Source organism: Drepanopeziza brunnea (assembly GCF_022702325.1).
Source record: "Drepanopeziza brunnea f. sp. 'multigermtubi' strain 214-2 chromosome Unknown ctg11, whole genome shotgun sequence".
NCBI classification, from domain to species: Eukaryota; Fungi; Ascomycota; class Leotiomycetes; order Helotiales; family Drepanopezizaceae; genus Drepanopeziza; species Drepanopeziza brunnea.
This window is the reverse complement of record NW_027094074.1, coordinates 594,398-613,563: the sequence shown is the minus strand read 5'-3', so window position 1 is coordinate 613,563 and position 19,166 is coordinate 594,398. Positions and strand designations below refer to the sequence as shown.

Genomic DNA, 19,166 nt, shown 5'->3' with positions numbered 1-19,166 from the left:
CACTTTCCCTGTCCTCGCTCATCATAAAAGAACCGAAATGAATCTAGGTGGAAGCCATATGTAATGTGATTATTCTCAAACGAGAAAGTTCCCCTCCCAAACAGCAATTGTGGTCATGATAAGTACTTCCGCTATTTATGCGCTCTATGCTATCTATGCTATGTGTACAAAACCGCGCTTTTTCTTTCCTTCTGCCTCCCTTTCCCAAGTGTCCTCATCAACATAATCCTTGACTCCCTTCTCTGCCAATTGAGAACCCATGACCCGCAACGCCGCAAGATTGAACCCCATCTCATCCTTCTGCCTCTGCAGAGACTTCCGCAAATTCACCCTGATATCTTCCAGTACAGGTCTCATCGTCTTGCTCGCGACGATCTGACGATGATGAGTCCGGAGCATAAACAAGTGTATTCGACATGTCAGATAGATGTTCATCGACCTCGTGGCGAAAATATGGATGAAGGTGAACAGGCTGGGAAGCTTGGAGAAAGGCAGCACCAGTAGTGCATCTTGAAGTGCAGCAGCTTTGATGCCTTGTAGGACGTTCAGCACATGCTGCTCAGCGCTGATTCCTCCCAGAGCCATGTACAGAGGGTTCCGAGAGGGTGGCGCGATATTGGGCTGGGTTTGTTTTGCTAACTCCCACTCTCCTATCACCTCGAGGTCCGCCATTCCGAGATCGAGGGCCTCTAAAATCTTCTCTCCGGCCGTGAGCGTCTCGCTTGTCTGCTTTCCCACGTCTCCAAACTCGGCGTCATCGTCTTTGTCCTTCTCGGGCTCCAAGGAGGTCAAGAGGGTGTGTTCGTAGAGTTCCTCCAGCTCTTTTTCCTTCTCCTCCTCCAGGAATATTTGTTCGTCGGTCTGCTCCCACACTCGGATACTCTTGTCGTGACTTGCACTGACGAGAAAACTTCCAGTCTTGCTGACAGCCAGCGCCCAGATTTCACCGTGATGGCCATCAAGCCTTTGGATTTGCTCAAACTTGTCACCATCCCAATATCTGATCATCTTGTCCTTACTACTGCTAAAGAAATGATGCCCGTTGCCATCCTGGTTATGAGGAACGAATGCAACCTGGAGGATACTGTCTTGATGGGCGAAAAACGCCTTGTGGCAATCTCCGAATTCCAGACCCCAGAGCCGTACATTCTTATCAGCAGAACAAGTTACAATCAACTTGCTGTCGAAGGAGATGTCCATACTTAGAACAGGCAATTTGTGACCATATAAGTTTAGAAACAGCTTCAGGGAATCCACGAAAAACACTTTGACCGTGTTATCCAACAGCGCAACTGCAAGTAATCTCGAATCCGGAGAGAAGCGGACACTAAGAATTTGGTCAGAGACCTTCAAAGTTCGTTTATGGGCCAGTCTGAACCGCGGCGTGGTTCGTTTTGTCCCGGGAATTTCTTCCTGGACAACCTCAAAGTTCCAGAACTTGACGGTCTTGTCTGCACTTCCAGATACGATCGACCTTCCGTCTGGATGCACCTGCAATGACCATATCTCACCTTCGTGAGCATCTACTTTGTCGAGATTGGCAGCTGAAGCAATATCGTATAGTTCCAGCTCTCCAGACTTGGTTCCGACCACCACAATTTTGTCCCCGGGCACAAAAGCACAACATAAAGCGTAGCCACACTCGAATGTACGTATACAAGTTCTTGTCCGTACGTTCCAGATTTTCAGACCGCCGTTAGATGCCGACGCAAGCATTCTGTCGTCGGAGCTGAGTGCAAGTGATCGTATATCTGCTCTATGACCAGGCAAGTCAACAGCTAGTGATCTTGAATACTCTGGCATCTCCTCGCTCTTTTTCTCCTTCGTTTTCTCCTTGACTGAGACAGAGTAGACCTCTAGCTGGTTGTTGTTTGTCGCCGCTAGAAATTGTATCGGTTTTGAAGATTTGGTCTTGATCCAGTCTATGGATCGGACTTTACCACCCGTTCTGACAACCACATGAGAAACAAAAGTATCAGTTATCTCGGCTGTCAATAAATCTCCAGTCTCATCCGCATCCATCTTTTCACCCATAGCTGCGAGCTTCTCGCGCCTTCTCTTGCGCTTTCGCGTCAAGACCTTTTTGACTTCATCCTCGGATCGCATCCGCCAGACTTCAACTGCCTTTTCGGATCCATGGACAGCAAAGTAATCCTGGCGTGGGTGGAAACTGACTTCTAGCGCCTTGTCTTTAGCTTGACCACGAAGCACACCCCTGCTTTTCAAGAAGTGTTTCTCTACAACCTCGCTTGAGGCCGTCGAATATTCAGCCAGACCTGCGCTGTCGATAGACCATACCGTCAGTTCCCCACCATTGCCAGCAGTTATACAACCAGCTTCATCCGGCGATACACCTAGCGCCCAACACTCCCCATTGGATTGCGCGGTATGGGTTTCTATGCAATGCCGAGAGGCAACATCCCAGAGCTTTATAAGAGAATCCTTTCCAGTAGACAACAGGAAGCCTTCGGAAGCAGCAGGGTCCTGGAACGCAACAACGGCCGCTTCTCCATCCCCGTCCGCGATCTGTTGTGCCTTCGGTTGAATAAACTGGAGGCCTGTAATCTGATCCTTGTGGCCTCGTAACCTCACAATCCCTACTTCCGCAACCAGGTCCCATAGAATGATATCTGTATCCTTGGACCCACTCGCCAGCCTAGTTCCAGATTTGTCGAAGGCCAGGCATGTAACTGCGGATCGGTGTCCGTTGAAGCTGACGATAAGGGTTGCAATCTTGGAATCCCACAGGCGTATACTCCCGTCTTCGTAGCCGACAGCAAATATGTCCTTGTCTACCTTGCTCTGGGCGATGGCGGTAACTTGTGCCTTGCTGCTCTTGTCGGCCCAACGACTTAATAGTTCGCCCTTCTTGATGTCCCAGCATAGCACCTCCTCATTCGCAGCAGCGACCGCAATTCCAGTACTCCGCGCTGATTCGCACCACACGACATTGGAGGTACTAGAATTCACCAGCCCGAAGGTCCTCGAGTGTTCGTATTTCCTGTGTAGAATTCAGTTCAGTGGCAGTCGCGCCCGAGGCACGTAATCGGATCTTACAAATATGATTTGACCATCTTTACATCCTGTAGCCACAAGGTGCCAGGTGTGAATGTACGGTCTGGGTAGGGCAAGAAAGGAAGTCGAGGATTGTGGTTGTGCCCGGCGCAAAAATCCGGGTGACCTCGAACTTTTTTTCTGGGGATCCCGACAATATTTTCCGAGTGCTGGCGATAAGCTAGAATGCGTAGATCCTGGCACGGCTCTGGACAATTTAGCGCCACAAGTAGCCCCACGGCAGCTCGCTCGAGACCAGGCACCAAGCATCGTGGAAGAGCCTCCACGACAGGCCTGAATCCAGGACCAGGACCAAAGTCACGAAATCTTCTGTTGACCTGCCCACAATGCTTCTTCTCGACTACCAGAATGTTCTGATTCAATCAGTGCTCACAGAGCGTTTCTCGGGGTGATTCTGCTGCATCCCCCCTCCGTCTGTCGACCCCTCCACTGACCCATCTGCAAGTGCTGTCCCAGTAAACATCGACCAGACAGTCTCGGACTTTGACGGCGTCACTTTCCACATCTCCACCCCCGAATCGAAGTCGAAAATTGTTGTCTCCATACAAGTCAGATGTTACAATGAGCTATTGAAGTATGGGGCCCAACAAGTGCTGGAGCGCGAATATGGTCCATATGTCATTGCGCCTGAGAGCGGGTACAACTTCTCCGTGGAAGTCGACTTGGAGAATCTTCCTGAAGAGAAAGGTTAGTTGCTTCTGCGCACTCGGAATCACCGGAATGGTACTGATCCCGCAGACAGAGGCCAGAGACGACTTGATTCGACGGGTTTCTTTGATGAAGCGGAACGCTATGGCAGCCCCATTCGAGCATGCATTCGATGAACACCACAAGCTGGCGGAGGAGGCTGCCAAGTTCACTTCTGAAGAGGCACCCCAAGGTGTCCGGGAGGGTGGCGAAATGATGGCTATCCATTATCGCGACGAGGAAGCTATTTTTATTAAAGCCAGCCATGACAGAGTCACCGTCATTTTCAGTACCATATTCCGAGAGGAAACCGATAGGGTTTTTGGCAAGGTATTCATTCAAGAGTTCGTCGATGCGCGGAGAAGAGCGATTCAAAATGCTCCGCAAGTCTTATTCAGAACAGACCCGCCCTTAGAGCTCCAAAACGTCCCAGGTGTTAAGGATTCCGGAAATGGAGAGATCGGATATGTCACTTTTGGTCTGTGGAGCGATTGTGGCTGCGATCTACGGAAGCTGACTTGGAGCAGTTCTATTCCCAAGACACCTGACTCGTCAACGACGAGATGATGTTATCTCCCACATTCAAACATTCCGAGACTACTTCCACTATCACATCAAGGCCTCTAAGGTACTACTCCCACTTCGACACTTCGACTTTGCAATTTCTAACCAAATACAGGCATACATCCACTCCAGAATGCGCAGACGTACAGCCGATTTCTTGCAAGGCAAGTCTTGTTTGTCCCTCGGTCTTGCATGTTGCTAACTTCAGATAGTTCTACGTAGAGCACGCCCAGAGAATGAGGAGAAAGAGCGGAAGACCGCCAGCGGAAGAACTTTCAAGCAGGGTTGAACGAATGAATGATCATAATGAGACGTCCTAAAATACAAAACCTTTTGCAACTTCACTTTGGTTCACGCGATTGTCAACCAGAATGAGCAAAGAGGCCTTACTTGTGACGCCAAAACACCCAGATCCCTCAAAAATTACATGAAAAGCATCTCCATCAGACTTTTGGTACATTGTAGTCCGGTGCCGGAACTAACATGTAGTGAGTCTCAGAGTTATCCCGGACCTCGGTGATCACTCACTAGCCGTGGCTTGACTTTGTTTGCTGCCTTCTCTGCTTCATTTCTTTCCACTTTCGAGCTTTTTTGATTGTGAATTTCCATTGCCGTTTCGTCTCTGCCTCTTGCTCTTTTGGTGTGAGATGTCCAACGACTGCTGTGAGTCCCATTTGCTCTTTCATTGTTATGCTCATATCTGGAATTTTACGTTTTATCTTCACGGTGAGGAAGTCCCCTTTAAGCTGTAGATGCAAGATATTGCTCGGCAAGGGACCTGCTGGCATTTATCTGCTATTACGTCGCTGCCTTTCGATCCGCATGACCGAGGTTTGATCTACAAGTACATAGAGGGGTCTTCCTACCAAGCGAGGCTTAATGCTTCGAACTTTGACGGCATGGAAGTCCAAGGCACTCTTTGAGTATATCCCCCTCGGCACATATTTCTGCAAATCAATTATGGGGCAGTGGTCAGTGACCCTAAGATTACCTTCCAGAAGTGTGCTTTATTGTACGGGTACCATTACCGGATCTCAATTTGCACTCCTGGTCATCCAAGAATCTTCCGATTTTACATATTCTAGGATTATCAGTGACATATCATTATGTCGCCATGTTTTGTCGGGTAATGTCTGGCTAAGGGCTTTGATGGTTGTTGCTTCTTGTATCCGGATTGTCACTGGTAGCTCGTGGGGATGCCTCATACCAAGTAAGCATTCAGAAAATAACCTGGATGTAAACTTCTAATTGATTATATGAAATGTAGCTATTGGGATTCAGCAGCTAATGGTCGAAAGAGAGCTGAAAGATTCCTTGGAGCTTGCTATCGAAATCCATGAATCGGACGACTATGTATGACTCTCTAGCTACAAAGTAATGGAATTTTCAGATGTAGAGATTGAGCTAGATAACTATAAAAATTACTGCCTTTCCAAACACACTTTGTTCGGTCGAGTCTGGACTGTCGGTACCTTATGATCTGACTCATCTGAGACGCACGTGATATGCGGTTAAGCCGTATCCTGCCACTTCAAAATTGGCCTTGACATACGACACGCGACTCGATCCCGAGCCAACGTCAAACCCGAATCGCAAGCCAATATGTCCGACGCCGACTTCGATACGATTAGAAAGCTTCAGGCGGAGCGGAACCTCAGCTCTGCGGGTAAGAAGGGATCGAAGGCGTTTGACTCCTCGAATCAGCGAACTGATGGCTCTACCAAGGCGTTCCTGACGGAAAGCTTCGATACCACCATCTACGAACGCGATGGAGGTGACAAATTTGCTGGCTACAATACTTCTATTGCTGTGGCTGATGGGGACGATGATGAGGATATGGAAGGGGCAGAGGATAATAGCAGGCGGCTGGTCGGCCAGTATACAGCTACAAGCAGCCAGATGAACGAGTTCTCCCACGGAAATGGAGTAGAGGAAGAGGACATCCTTCTGGGTCGGGAGAAAAGCGCGCGAATCGCCGATCGCGAATCCGATTACCAGAAAAAACGGTTCAATCGAGCCCTCACCCCAACCAGAGCTGATCCTTTCGCAGCCGACAGACAAGCGAGCGACGCGGGAGATGGCGATAGCTATCGCGAGGTCATGGCGAGGAGGGAACTTGAGAAAGAGGAGGAGCGGGTCCAAAGAGCGATCGAGGAAAAGGCGGCAAACGGGGAAGGGGTTCACCACGAGGCTACGCTCAATAAAAATGGAAGTGGCTCACCACGCGATAAGGAGAACAGGGAAACTGGCTCTATGGATGTTGTCAGTGCTGGCCGCAAGAGAAAACAACGTTGGGATGTTGCCTCTGAACCCACGGAGACTGCTTCTCAACCCTCAGAGACGAAGACTAAGCGCTCAAGATGGGACCAAACACCAAGCATTGGAGGAATACCAGCTGTGGAAGAGACGCCCAGAAAGAGATCTCGCTGGGATCAAGCCCCTGCTGCAACACCTATTGGAAATCAGGGACTGGTTACTCCAATGCACCCTTCCCAGACTGGGGGCCCTGTTATGCCCAACGCATTCGGAACCGATATTTCAATGCGAAATGCCTGGCTATCAGACGAAGAACTGGATTTGATGCTACCAAGCGAAGGCTACAAGATTCTCGAGCCCCCGCCTGGATATGCACCCATTAGAACTGCCGCCCAAAAGCTCATGGCAACCCCGGCTCCAGCAACCGGCTCAGGTGGTTTCGGAGGATTCATGATGCAGGATCCGGACAGTGCAAGAACCGGTGGTAAACAGCTTCCTAACGAGATTCCTGGGGTTGGAGATCTTCAATTCTTCAAGGCCGAGGATATGGCCTACTTTGGCAAACTCACGGATGGAAGCGACGAGAACACCATGACAGTGGAGGAGCTAAAGGAGCGAAAAATTATGAGATTGCTATTGAAGGTTAAGAACGGCACCCCACCAATGCGTAAGACAGCCCTCCGTCAACTCACGGACAACGCTCGCCAATTTGGTGCTGGACCCCTTTTCAACCAAATTCTCCCGCTACTTATGGAGAAAACCTTGGAGGATCAAGAGAGACATTTGCTTGTGAAGGTCATTGATCGCGTGCTCTACAAGCTTGATGAGCTTGTTCGGCCTTACGTCCACAAGATTCTGGTCGTCATAGAACCATTGCTCATCGATCAAGACTACTATGCCAGAGTGGAAGGACGAGAAATCATTTCCAACCTCAGCAAAGCCGCTGGTCTTGCATACATGATTAGTACAATGCGACCGGATATCGATCACGTTGACGAATATGTTCGAAACACCACGGCAAGAGCGTTCGCTGTCGTCGCTTCCGCTCTTGGCATACCCGCCCTTCTTCCGTTCCTGAGAGCTGTGTGTCGAAGCAAGAAATCATGGCAAGCAAGACACACAGGAGTCAAGATCGTTCAGCAAATTCCTATTTTGATGGGCTGTGCAGTGCTCCCTCATCTCAAAGGCCTCGTTGATTGCATCGGTGGCTGCCTCAATGATGACCAGACTAAAGTACGAACTGTGACCAGTTTGGCTATCGCAGCGCTGGCTGAGGCCGCCAGCCCTTACGGTATCGAGAGCTTTGAGGACATTCTGCACCCCTTATGGACCGGAGCCAAGTGAGTCTTCCCTTCGTCTTCCCTCCATGTCAAGTCCGGGCAGTCACTGACATATACTCTAGGCGACAGCGCGGGAGAGGTCTTGCGGGTTTCCTCAAAGCTGTGGGGTACATTATACCTCTTATGGATGAAGAATTTGCCAACTACTACACTGGCCAAATCTTGGAAATTCTCTTACGGGAATTTTCATCCCCGGACGAGGAGATGAAAAAGGTGGTTCTGAAGGTGGTGTCTCAATGTTCCAGTACCGATGGGGTAACATCGGGTTATCTCAAAGAGAATCTTTTGGACGAGTTTTTTAAGTGCTTTTGGGTACGACGAATGGCGCTAGACAAGCGCAACTACCGTCAAGTTGTCGAGACCACGGTAGACCTGGGTCAGAAGGTTGGAGTCAGCGAGATCGTGGAAAGGATCGTGAACAACCTCAAAGATGAAAGCGAGGCTTATCGAAAAATGACCGTGGAGACCATTGAAAAAGTCGTTGCAAGCTTAGGGGCGGCTGACATAGGGGAGCGGTTGGAGGAACGTCTCATCGATGGAATCCTAGTTTCGTTCCAGGAGCAGAGTGTGGAAGATATCGTGATGCTGAACGGTTTTGGCACTGTCGTCAATGCATTGGGCACCCGGTGCAAGCAGTATCTTCCTCAAATCGTCAGCACCATTCTCTACCGCCTCAATAATAAATCCGCAACCGTTCGACAGCAATCCGCCGACCTGATCTCACGAATCGCTATGGTCATGAAGCAATGCGGCGAAGATGCGCTGATGGCCAAGTTGGGTGTTGTACTGTACGAATACCTTGGAGAAGAGTATCCTGAGGTTCTGGGGTCCATCCTCGGTGCTTTGCGGTCCATTGTTTCGGTCGTCGGCATCAATCAGATGCAACCACCAATCAAGGATCTCCTCCCACGCCTGACCCCTATCCTCCGAAATCGACACGAAAAGTGCCAGGAAAACTGCGTCGACTTGGTCGGACGGATTGCAGACCGTGGCCCCGAGAGTGTCAACGCACGCGAATGGATGCGAATCTGCTTTGAGCTGCTGGACATGTTGAAGGCTCACAAGAAGGGTATCCGAAGAGCAGCGAACAACACGTTCGGTTTCATCGCCAAGGCCATCGGTCCGCAGGATGTGTTGGCTACCCTCCTCAACAATCTCCGTGTGCAGGAACGTCAATCTCGAGTCTGCACAGCTGTTGCCATTGGTATCGTTGCGGAGACGTGTGCGCCGTTCACAGTTCTGCCGGCGCTCATGAACGAATACCGAGTGCCGGAACTGAACGTCCAGAACGGTGTTCTCAAGTCGCTTTCCTTCCTCTTCGAATACATTGGAGAAATGGCCAAAGACTACGTCTATGCTGTTACACCACTGCTCGAAGACGCTCTCATCGACCGTGACCAGGTCCATCGCCAAACGGCTGCCGCGGTCGTCAAGAGTTGCGCTCTCGGGGTCGTGGGTCTCGGATGCGAGGATGCGATGGTCCATCTCCTCAATCTCCTGTGGCCCAATCTGTTCGAGACGAGTCCCCATGTTATTGACCGCATCATCGAGGCTATTGAGGCTATCCGGATGGCGGTTGGGCCCGGAATCGTCATGAACTACATCTACGCCGGACTGATGCACCCAGCACGCAAGGTCCGGGAGCCTTACTGGAAGATCTACCGATCCACCTACGTCCAGGTGGCAGATGCCATGGTCCCTTACTACCCGAACTTGGATGACGAGAAGATGCACAGACCAGAGCTGGCAATCTTCATTTGAATGGGAGTGGGGGGGGGGGGTATGGGACGGTATCCTTTGGGTGTACATTAGCAGGGCTCAAGTCAAGTGTATCATGCGGGAAGGGGGAGCAGTCTACGGGGAAGTGCAGGGAATCAAAGTATTATCTTCTCGCAGACGCTTACTGAAATTTTGCCAGTTTCTACGTGACCGCATGTGTAGCCGGGGTCTACGGCAGATGTGCTAGAGCTCAGAGCTTAGAGCTCTGGTTCTGGCCCGAGCCGGGGGACTTGAAAGTCACTGCTCGCTAGCCCGACGGACATGGACGCTGAGCGGTGGGGTCCAGGTAGGAAGATCCGAGAGGTAAGACTTGCCCTTTTCCCCGTACCTACTTTGTAGATCTGGGCTGGCTGGTCTGGCCTGGCTTGCCTGAGTCATCGGCCCCAGAGTGCAGAAAAGCCATTACCAGCTGAGTCAGAAAGACTCGAGGTACATATGCGTGAGGTAAGTCTGTCTTACTTACTTACCATCGTCTTCGTCCACCAGTCCACCAGTCCACCAGTCCACCAATGCCAGAACACAGCCCTGCATCAGAGAGGCACTGCTGGGCAGAATGGCGGTAACACACGTCTCTCTGCAAGACTACCGGTAGTCTATCGAGTCTCCTGCATACCTCCTCCGTCCTTCGTGCTCCCACGTCCGCACATTATCAGATCAACGCACCGCGCCTCTGCTTGCCATCCGAGATGCACATATCGGAAGCTGGCCTGATCGGTGGTCCACGACATGACGTTCCCAGCCACCGTCAAACCGCCCCATGATTTGACTCTTTCCACTTCGTACCGTCCGTCCGTTAGTCCGTCAGTCCCCGTCACACCCACGGGGGAGAGAAGAGAAGGCAACTCCTGCCCCTCCCAATAGAAGACTGTGTGTGCTCTAGGCAATGCAAGCAACCGATCACCCGGCCCGGCCTGCCGTGCCACCATCTCCGTACAAGGTGCAAGGTGCAAGGTACAAGGTATAAGGTACAACGAATGTACCAGGGACAACCGCGTCCCCGCGTCCCCGCATCCCCGCATCCGTCCGACCAGCAACAAGGCCGTCAAACCCAATCTCAACTGGGAAAGGTCCTGCCTGCGCACCGTACAGCCCTCGAGCTCGGCCTCGGCATCGCATCCAGCGTGGGTTCTTTGCAGCCCCAAAGCAAACCGGCGTACAGAGCGAGCGAACGCACTCGCTCTGTGTCCGCTGATTGCCGTGTGCGGGACGCTTAGCAGGACCTGGCGGATTCAAATCCATCTGCATTTGTTGACACGAAGCGAGCGGGCATTTCGTTCATTCCTCCGCTGAGTCTCTCATCTCGGCCCGGAGTCGACGGCACTGCCACCATTCCGCGTATCGATACGGTACTTGACGCATTCCTTCTTCTTCTTCTTCTTCTTCTTCCGTGCTTCCGTGCTGGAGGCGTACGGCACACACGCGTACTGTAGTCTTGCGTGCGTGCGTATTGCTGCTTCCGTCGGTCGGTCTGATCTTGCCCTGCTCTGCTCTGCCATGTCGTTCCTCCTTCTTTCCCAGAGGCATCCTCGCCTAGCGTCTTGTTCTTTCGGGCGGGGGGAAGGGGATTTTGGCAGCCGGGCTCAGCAGAACAAGGGTTTTGGGGGGGGGGAGGGGGCAGTCTGAGTTGCTGTGCCCCTCGGGGGAGGGTAAAAAAAAATTCTTTCCTTTTTTTTTTTTTTTTTTTTTTTTTTTTTTTTGCAGTAAGGGGCTACGGCACATTGCTACGTACGCCCGCAGCCAAGCAAGCATCCTGCTCTCGACAGTATCTTTTCTTTTCTTTTCCCCTCCTCTCCTTTCTTTTCTTATATACGCATGTTCTTTTTTGCACTTTTTTACTCTTCAACCCCTATACAACTTTACAGTAGGGAATGACCTTGCGGCGGGGGCAGCGGGGGAGAGGGGGGGAGGAGTTTTTTTTTTTTTTTTTTTTTTTTTTTTTTTTTTAAAGAAGCAAAGCCATAGCCATAGACAGACAGTCAGATAGATGATCCACTAACCCACATTCCCAGCACCACGCAGCCCTAGAGATCTTTCGGGCCCTACGAGCTGAGAGTCGCATAATGTAAGCAGTGCAGTGGTGCAGTAGTGTCATTGTTTTTGTTCTTATGTTTTTTTTTTTTTTGGAGAGGGGAGGTGGGGAGGGTTTCTTTTTTTTTTCTTCTTTGGAGAAGCAATGCTATAGCTATAGACAGACAGTCAAATAGTCAGACAGATGATCTATTGACCTACATTCTTAGCACCGCGCAGCCTTAGAGATCTTTCGAGCCTTACGAGCTGAGAGTCGCATAATGTAAGCAGTTTAAGTAGTGCAATAGTGTTATTTTCTTTTTTTTCTTTTTTTTTCTTTTCCTTTCTTTTCTTCTCCTCTTCTATACAAGCATGTTCGTTCTTTTTTGCACTTCTTCACTCTTCAACCCTTAATCGTACCCCTGGTCGGAGTACTAGTCAGAGGCAGGAATGCGGTTCCTAGTACCCTTCAGTAATACGGTCAATTTTCAGTAATACGGTCAACTTTTTCGTGATTTTTCTTTCAATACATATATCTATTACAATTCTTAATAGAAAAATTATTTTTAAAATATAATATTATTCTTTAAGAATAGACTTACTTTAAGAAAAAATTTATGTATTAATAGGATTTTAAAACGCGATTATATTCGTATATTAACCTCGTCGACGCTATTCAAATAACTTTCTATCAAGTAAACAACTAAAAACTAAGCAATTACAAATAATTACATGTAACCTTTTAAAAAATCATAATCGCTAGCTTCGAATCTCTATTCTGCTTTATTTTCAATAGCTTAACGCAATAATAGCTCGATCGGTTTCTGCAAATTCGCCGTACTTTTTAAATTTTTAAAGTGCGCCGACCGTTTTAAAAGCCTCGCATCTTTACTCAAATAGCCGCCCATTTTATTACAACCTTTAACCGATCGATCTATTATTGCTTTAAGCTATTAAAATTGAGAGAGAATGTAAATTAAAAGCTATCAATTATGATTTTTTAAAAGGTTACATATAATTATTTGTAGTTGCTTAATTATTTAATTATTTACTTAATTAAAAATTATTTAGATACCGCCGACGAGGTTAATATATAGATATAACCGCGTTTTAAAATCCTACCAGCTTCTAAATTTTTTCTTAAAGTAGGTTTATTTTTAAAGAATAATATTATATTTTAAAAATAATTTTTCTCTTAAAAGTTGTAATAGATATATATATTAAAAGAAGAATCACGAAAAAGTTGACCGTATTACTGAAAATTGACCGTATTACTGAAGGGTACTAGGAACCGCATTCCTGCCTCTGACTAGTACTCCGACCAGGGGTACGATTATACAACTTTACAGTAAGGAAAGACCTTGCGGCGGGAGCAGCGGAAGAAGAAGGGAGTTTTTTTTTTTTTTTTCTTTTTTTTTCTTCTTTTTTAAAAAAGCAATGCTATAGCTATAGACAGACAGATAGACAAACAGACAAATAATCAGACAAATGATCCATTAACCCACATTCTTAGCGACGCGCAGCCTTAAAGATCTTTCGAGCTTTACGAGCTAAGAGTCGCATAATGTAAGCAATGCAATAGTACAATAGTGCAATAGTATAATAGTGTTATTGTTTTTTTTTTTTTTTTTTTTGTTTTTTATTTATTCCCTTCTTCTTTTCTCTTTACCTTAACCAAGTACGTTCGTTCTTCTTTGCACTTTCTTACTCTTTAACCTTTATACAACTTTACAGTAAGGAATGACCTTGCGGCGGGAGTAGCGGGGAAAAGTAAGAAGTTCTTATTTTTTTTGTTTTTTTTTTCTTTTTTCTTTTTTTTCTTTCTCTTTTTTTTTTTTTTTTTTTTTCTATTTTATTTCTCCCTTTTTTTCTTTTCTTCTTCTTTTTCAAAGAAGCAAAGCTATAGTCATAAACAAAACAAACAAACAGTCAAACAGATGATCTACCAACTTATATTCTTAGCGACGCGCAGCCTTAGAGATCTTTCGAGCTCCACGAGCTAAGAGTCGCTTAATGTAAGCAGTGCAATAATGCAATAGTGTTATTGTTTTTTTTTTATGTTTTTTTTTTTCCTTTTCTTTTTAAGTCCCGGGGGTAAGGAAAGGAGAAAGGTGGGAAAGGAAAAGGGATTGTAGTAAATGCCCTTATTCAATCGTATTAAATACGAAATTCTTAATATTTATTTAAATTTACAAAATTCTTAAAATTCCTTTAAAAAATTCTTTAAAAAATTCTTAAAATTCTTTAAAAAGTTCTTTAAAAAATTCTTTCGAAATAATCGGTTATTTATTTATTGGTTCTTTTTTAATTGTAAAGAAAGGAGTGAGTTAGTGAGTAAGTAAATAAGTAATTGAGCATAAGCATAAACACCGCTCGCTAGCTAGCTCCCTTAAAAAGGAATGCAAAAAGCATTTAAACGATCAGCTAGCTAAGCTAATCGTCCGACAACCATCTCTTTTCAAAAACGATTTCAATCAGTGCGCATAGCTCGTAGATCACTCTAAGCTTATCCTTAAGATTAAATAGAATTTGAAAAAAACAAACGATTTTAAACTATTCACATCGTAAATTGAAATAAAACTATTCTATTCGATGAAATCTTTTTTTTTTTCTTGGTTTTTTTTTTTTCGGGGAAAATACTCGTCTTTTCGTATAAAAAAAACCGTTTTCAAGACCGTCTTATCGCCGTCTTACAGCCAGCCGTCTTTCAGCTTAAAACCCGTCTTTGAAAAGATAAATCAATAAGCAGATACTCTTTTTATTACTTGCGTGCTAATCTACCCTTTTACTACTTAAACCACCCACCCACCGGTATCACACCCCGTCCTGAAGCTACCACACCCTCGCCTGATAAAAAGCTGCAAAAGCGGCCGTCGCACGCGGATAAACTTTTGCTCAACCCATCGATTTCGATTCTAAAAAAAAAATCAAAGCGTTAATACACAAGCCGTAGCAATAATATCTCGAAAGATCTTAGCCTCGAACTTTTTTAAAATCATCATGAAAACAATTTTCATTCACTCAAAAGATAATTTTCACTTAATAACTATATATCTTTTTTTTTCTTTAAAAAAAAATGGTTATCGGATTATTTTCGGTTTTTGAAAAGCGAGCTTGTTGATAAGCTTGTTTTTAAAAAAAAAATATATATATGAGCGGGGAAGGGCTATAAGACGGCGATAAAAACGATGTCTTTTTCAACAGGACGGTCTTTTCGATGAATGATTTTGGAAAAGAGCTTAGGACTGAATTTAAGCGGTTTCATGGCCGTCTTTTGTAAAAAGGGATGAGAGGGCTGTTGAAATGGCCCTTTATTACCCTTTAAGGTAGCTAGCTACAAACAGTACAACGGACAAAAGATAAGAGCCTGGATAGACATATCAGAGTACGAGTACGAGTACGAGTACGAATACCAGTACGGATTAAGAAAAAGAAAGAAAGGAATAATCGTCGGCTCGCTTAGGTGGGCCTCCTTTCATCCTTTCAGTCTTAGTCGGTATAAGCGACTGCGGATCGGAAGCGAGTGCGGATTTTTCGAATGTGTTAGAAATTTTTATATACGATAGCAATTAATTATTACTATAACTTAAAAATATTTATATAAATAATTAATCTGCGATTATATCTTCTCTCGAAACATCCGAAATCGTATTATCTAATAAATCACTTAACTATCGATTGCTATTTTTAAAATCTAATTCGTTTTTTACTTTACGCAACGAATCGTTTAACTCTTTACTATTATTAGAATTGAAACTATCGCTATCGATATTAATACTAGAAAAAGGTAAAACATCTTGCTTTAAAAAAGGGTCTTTAATAGTATCGATTATAATTATCAGATCATCGTTATCGTAAGAAAGTTCGAGTTGAAAAAGAGTTGATCGAAGAATACTTTTTTTACGAAGCCGCAAAAGTTGACGTTCAAGAGGTTGTTATATCTATTAAATCTCTTCCGAATCGAGAATTAGAGTGAGTATTGTATCGTCGTCTTTAATAATTAGACTTGCAGCAAAGCGTTTTCGTATAGTTCCTTTACGCTCGCGTTTAGCTTTGCGTGAATCGACTCTTTTACGATATTCAGCATCTCTTTCTTCTTTTCAAAGCTTATCGACGATTCGCTATTGTTTTGCAAAAGATCTTCAATTGCATTAAGATTACTTAGTTGAGCGTAGCTTTTGTATCGATAAATCCTTAAAAGCTTTTTCGAACGAGTGCGTTTTCGGCCTATGATTAATTATAAAATACAATTAAGTTATGCGGTTGTAGATTAAAAAGTGATGTTGTGAATTGTATTTTATATACGAAAACTAATAGTAAAATAAAAAATCCGCACTCGCTTCCGATCCGCAGTCGCTTATACCGACTAAGACTAAAAGGCTGAAAGGAGGCCCACCTAAGCGAGCCGACGATTATAATGTAGTATGAAAAGCCCCGAGTCTCTCGAAGCAGCTCGGATCGAATCAAATCAGATCGAATCGTTTATCTTCTTCTTCTTACTGTACTCTACTTTACTACTCTCTACTTTACTTTACTTTACTACTCTCTACTTTACTCTACTACCCTTTACTCTACTTACTCTCCTTACTCTCCTCTCCTTCAAGCCCGGCAATCTAGATGTAATACGGAGATGAAGTCCCCGCTCTCTTTCTCTTTCCCTCTTCTCTCTCCCCTCTCTTTCTCTTTTCCCCCTCTCACACACACACTCTCTGCTCACTCTCTCCCCACACTCTCCCTCTCTTTCCCTCCCTCTTTCTCTCCCCCCCCTTTCTCTTACTCTCTCCCTCTCCCTCTCCCTCTCCTTCTCTCTCCCTCTCCCTCTCTCCCTCTCCCTCTCCCTCTCCCCCCCCCCCCCCCCCCCCTTTCTCTTGCTCTCTCCCTCTCCCCCCCCCCCCCCCCCCCCTCCCCTTTCTCTTGCTCTCTCCCTCTCCCCCCCCTCTCCCTCTCCCCCTCTCCATATCCCTCCCTGCCATCAAGTCGAGTCCAGAGTCGAGTCCAGCCTGGGCTGCAGACGCCGCAGACGCCGCCGACGCCCCTCTGCGTCGGTCTCGGTCGTCTGGCGTTGGTTGGGCTTGGCAGAGGGGGGAAACGGGAAGCGAGAAGCGAGAAGCGAGAAGCGAGAGACGAGGGACGAGAGACGAGAGACGAGAGACGAGACGACTACCCAAAAGAACAACAAAAATCTATGGTTTGGGTGTTGCGGTTGGGTGTGAAGAGAAGAAAAGACGACCGCGGGGGTATCGCTGAGGTGGGTCGAATTGCGGTAGAAGACTGGGCTTGTCCGAGCATTTTCATATTGGAAAGTCCGAGTTGGACAGGTGGACAGGGGGGAAAGGGAGGGCGTTTGCCAAACCGGGAAGAGAGGTGGAGGGGCGTCACGAACATGCTTTCTTTTCTCGTATCCATTCTCAATTCCATCATTAATCTAGTCGTAGTGACTGTACCGTCCTGTCCTGTCGCCTGTCGCCATGTCCCGGCTGCGAGGGGTATCTGCAGCCTCAACCATTGTACTGTACAACCCGACCTTCGCCACAAAACCCGTGGCGGTATCTGGCAGCCCGTTTCCTTCCCCCCATCCACCAAACGCCAATCGCAACACTCGGGGATCGAGTGGCCCTAGTTCCCATATCGCCAACCCACTCGGGGTGGCAGCCTCTCGGTGAAAGGTATTAGAAAGTATTTCCGTCATTCTAGAAGCGCGGCAGCAAAACAGTCAGGACCCGGTCCCAAAACGTGGACGGGGGTCCTGCGAGAGTGGATATCAACGCTGACAGATACCGTAAGCCAACAACAACAGCAGCAGCAGCAGCAGCAGCAGCAGCAGCAGCAGCAAAAACAATAACAGCAGTAACCACTACAACGACCATTACCACAAAAGAGTATACAACAGCAGTGTACTCCAACATCTGACCGACTTTTCGTGTATGCAAATTTTATGAAAAAAAAAAAAATTATAATAATAAGAAGAAGAAGAGAGCCGCAAGGCCAAGGCATCCACGGGGACAGTGGTGGTGGTGGTGGTGGTGGTGGGTAGGAGTAGACCCCGACGGGCGATTCTAGTCGTCGGAGTGATGATCTTCGGATCCCGCATCGGATCGGGCCTCGCCCTTGTGGACTTTGCGGTGCCGACGCAGATTGGAGACCACCGAGAAGTGCCGTCCGCAACCGTCGACTTCACAGCAGAACGCTAGGCGAGTCAGTCTTGCCCGTCGGCTCCCAGGATGCGAGCGCGGTCAGGGGAAGGGGTGGCTGGGCTGGGGGGGACTCACGTTTTTCGCCCGTGTGGCTGTACATGTGCGTCTGCAGCGAGCTCGGGCGGGTGAACCGCTTGTCGCAGATCTTGCACTTGTGCTTCTTCTGCGTGCTCGACGACACCTTGGAGCTGAACTGTCCCATCATCGACGCCGGCGCGGGCGGCATCCCCCCCCCGGCCCCGGTCAGCAGCCCCGACGGCCGCGGCAACGTCCGCGACGAGACCGACTCGATGTCCGAGCCGGCGTTGGAATAATCGCTCACGGACGAGTCTACCGAGCCGCTCCCGAAGTAGGGGGGGTAGGTGTGGCCCGGCGACGAGATGGACGAGCTGCTGGAGTGGGTGGTGGGGAAGCCGTACGCGTCACCTGATCCCCTGGCGGCGCGCCCGGCTTGGACTTCGTAGATGTTTCGGGGGGTGGTCTGGCTCATGGCGATCATGCCCCGGCTGGCATCAATGGCGTCGCCAAAGCTCCGGGGGGACCCGCCCTGCAGACCCCTGTCATCGAAGTCAATAAGGGAGTCGTCCAGCGAGAGTCGCGGGCGGTGGGCGTCTTCGGCGCGGCCGAAGAACGAGGGCGGGGCTGGTACGGACGGTTGGGACGGTCGCCGCGCGTGATCCTGGGGAACCGAGTAGGTGGACCGGACGGGCGCGGGCGCATATCCCATGTTCTGGTACGGGGACGGGGCCGGGGCGTAGGCGTTGTGCGGCGGCGACGACGCGCTCGAGTAGGCGTGGTGGTGTTGGTGTTGGGGGGGGTGGTTCTCTCCATACCCGGGGCCGATCACGCGAGACGGGCTCAGCAGATCTTGCGACATGTTGAGCACATCCTGGGAGCCATAGACGTCGGCCAAGAGCGGGCTCCCTGATGTTGCTACTGCGGCGGCGTTGATGGGGACGGCGCTTCCATATGATCCGGCCAGCGAGGCATTGCTGTGCAGGCGGGGAGCATGCTGCTGCTGCGGGTGGTGGTGCTGCTGCTGCTGATGCGGGTGCGGGTGCGGGTGCGGGTGCGGGTGCTGGTGCTCTGGCTTGATGTCGAGTCCCAAGCCGGCGTGGATGTGGTGGGAGGAGGCGTAGAGATTCTGGTTCTGGGCGGGCGAGGATGCTGTCGTCCACGGGTTCGTGAATTGGGGCGGGTTGGGATAAGACATGTGGTCGAAAGTCATGCCGCCGAAGTGTTGATTCTCGATGGTCGTCGTCAT

At 48.2% G+C, this 19,166-nt stretch overlaps 4 protein-coding genes across 4 annotated transcripts; 2 read left to right on the top strand and 2 right to left on the bottom strand.

Annotated features, from left to right (window-relative positions):
- Positions 1 to 153: 153 nt before the first annotated feature.
- Positions 154 to 3,074, bottom strand: L3040_006461 (uncharacterized protein; the record flags this gene model as incomplete). Its single annotated transcript, XM_007289252.1, has 2 exons — positions 154 to 3,001; positions 3,058 to 3,074. 2 exons carry the CDS (start codon positions 3,072 to 3,074, stop codon positions 154 to 156), a joined length of 2,865 nt encoding a protein of 954 aa, XP_007289314.1.
- A 327-nt stretch (positions 3,075 to 3,401) lies between these two features.
- Positions 3,402 to 4,615, top strand: L3040_006460 (uncharacterized protein; the record flags this gene model as incomplete). The annotated part of the gene is made up of 6 exons (XM_066154123.1): positions 3,402 to 3,463; positions 3,521 to 3,762; positions 3,818 to 4,240; positions 4,290 to 4,390; positions 4,442 to 4,490; positions 4,539 to 4,615. 6 exons carry the CDS (start codon positions 3,402 to 3,404, stop codon positions 4,613 to 4,615), a joined length of 954 nt encoding a protein of 317 aa, XP_066011107.1.
- A 1,313-nt stretch (positions 4,616 to 5,928) lies between these two features.
- On the top strand, positions 5,929 to 9,683 carry L3040_006459 (uncharacterized protein; the record flags this gene model as incomplete). Its single annotated transcript, XM_007289250.1, has 2 exons — positions 5,929 to 7,922; positions 7,985 to 9,683. 2 exons carry the CDS (start codon positions 5,929 to 5,931, stop codon positions 9,681 to 9,683), a joined length of 3,693 nt encoding a protein of 1,230 aa, XP_007289312.1.
- An 8,081-nt stretch (positions 9,684 to 17,764) lies between these two features.
- Positions 17,765 to 19,166, bottom strand: L3040_006458 (uncharacterized protein; the record flags this gene model as incomplete). Its single annotated transcript, XM_066154122.1, has 2 exons — positions 17,765 to 17,895; positions 17,978 to 19,166. 2 exons carry the CDS (start codon positions 19,164 to 19,166, stop codon positions 17,765 to 17,767), a joined length of 1,320 nt encoding a protein of 439 aa, XP_066011106.1.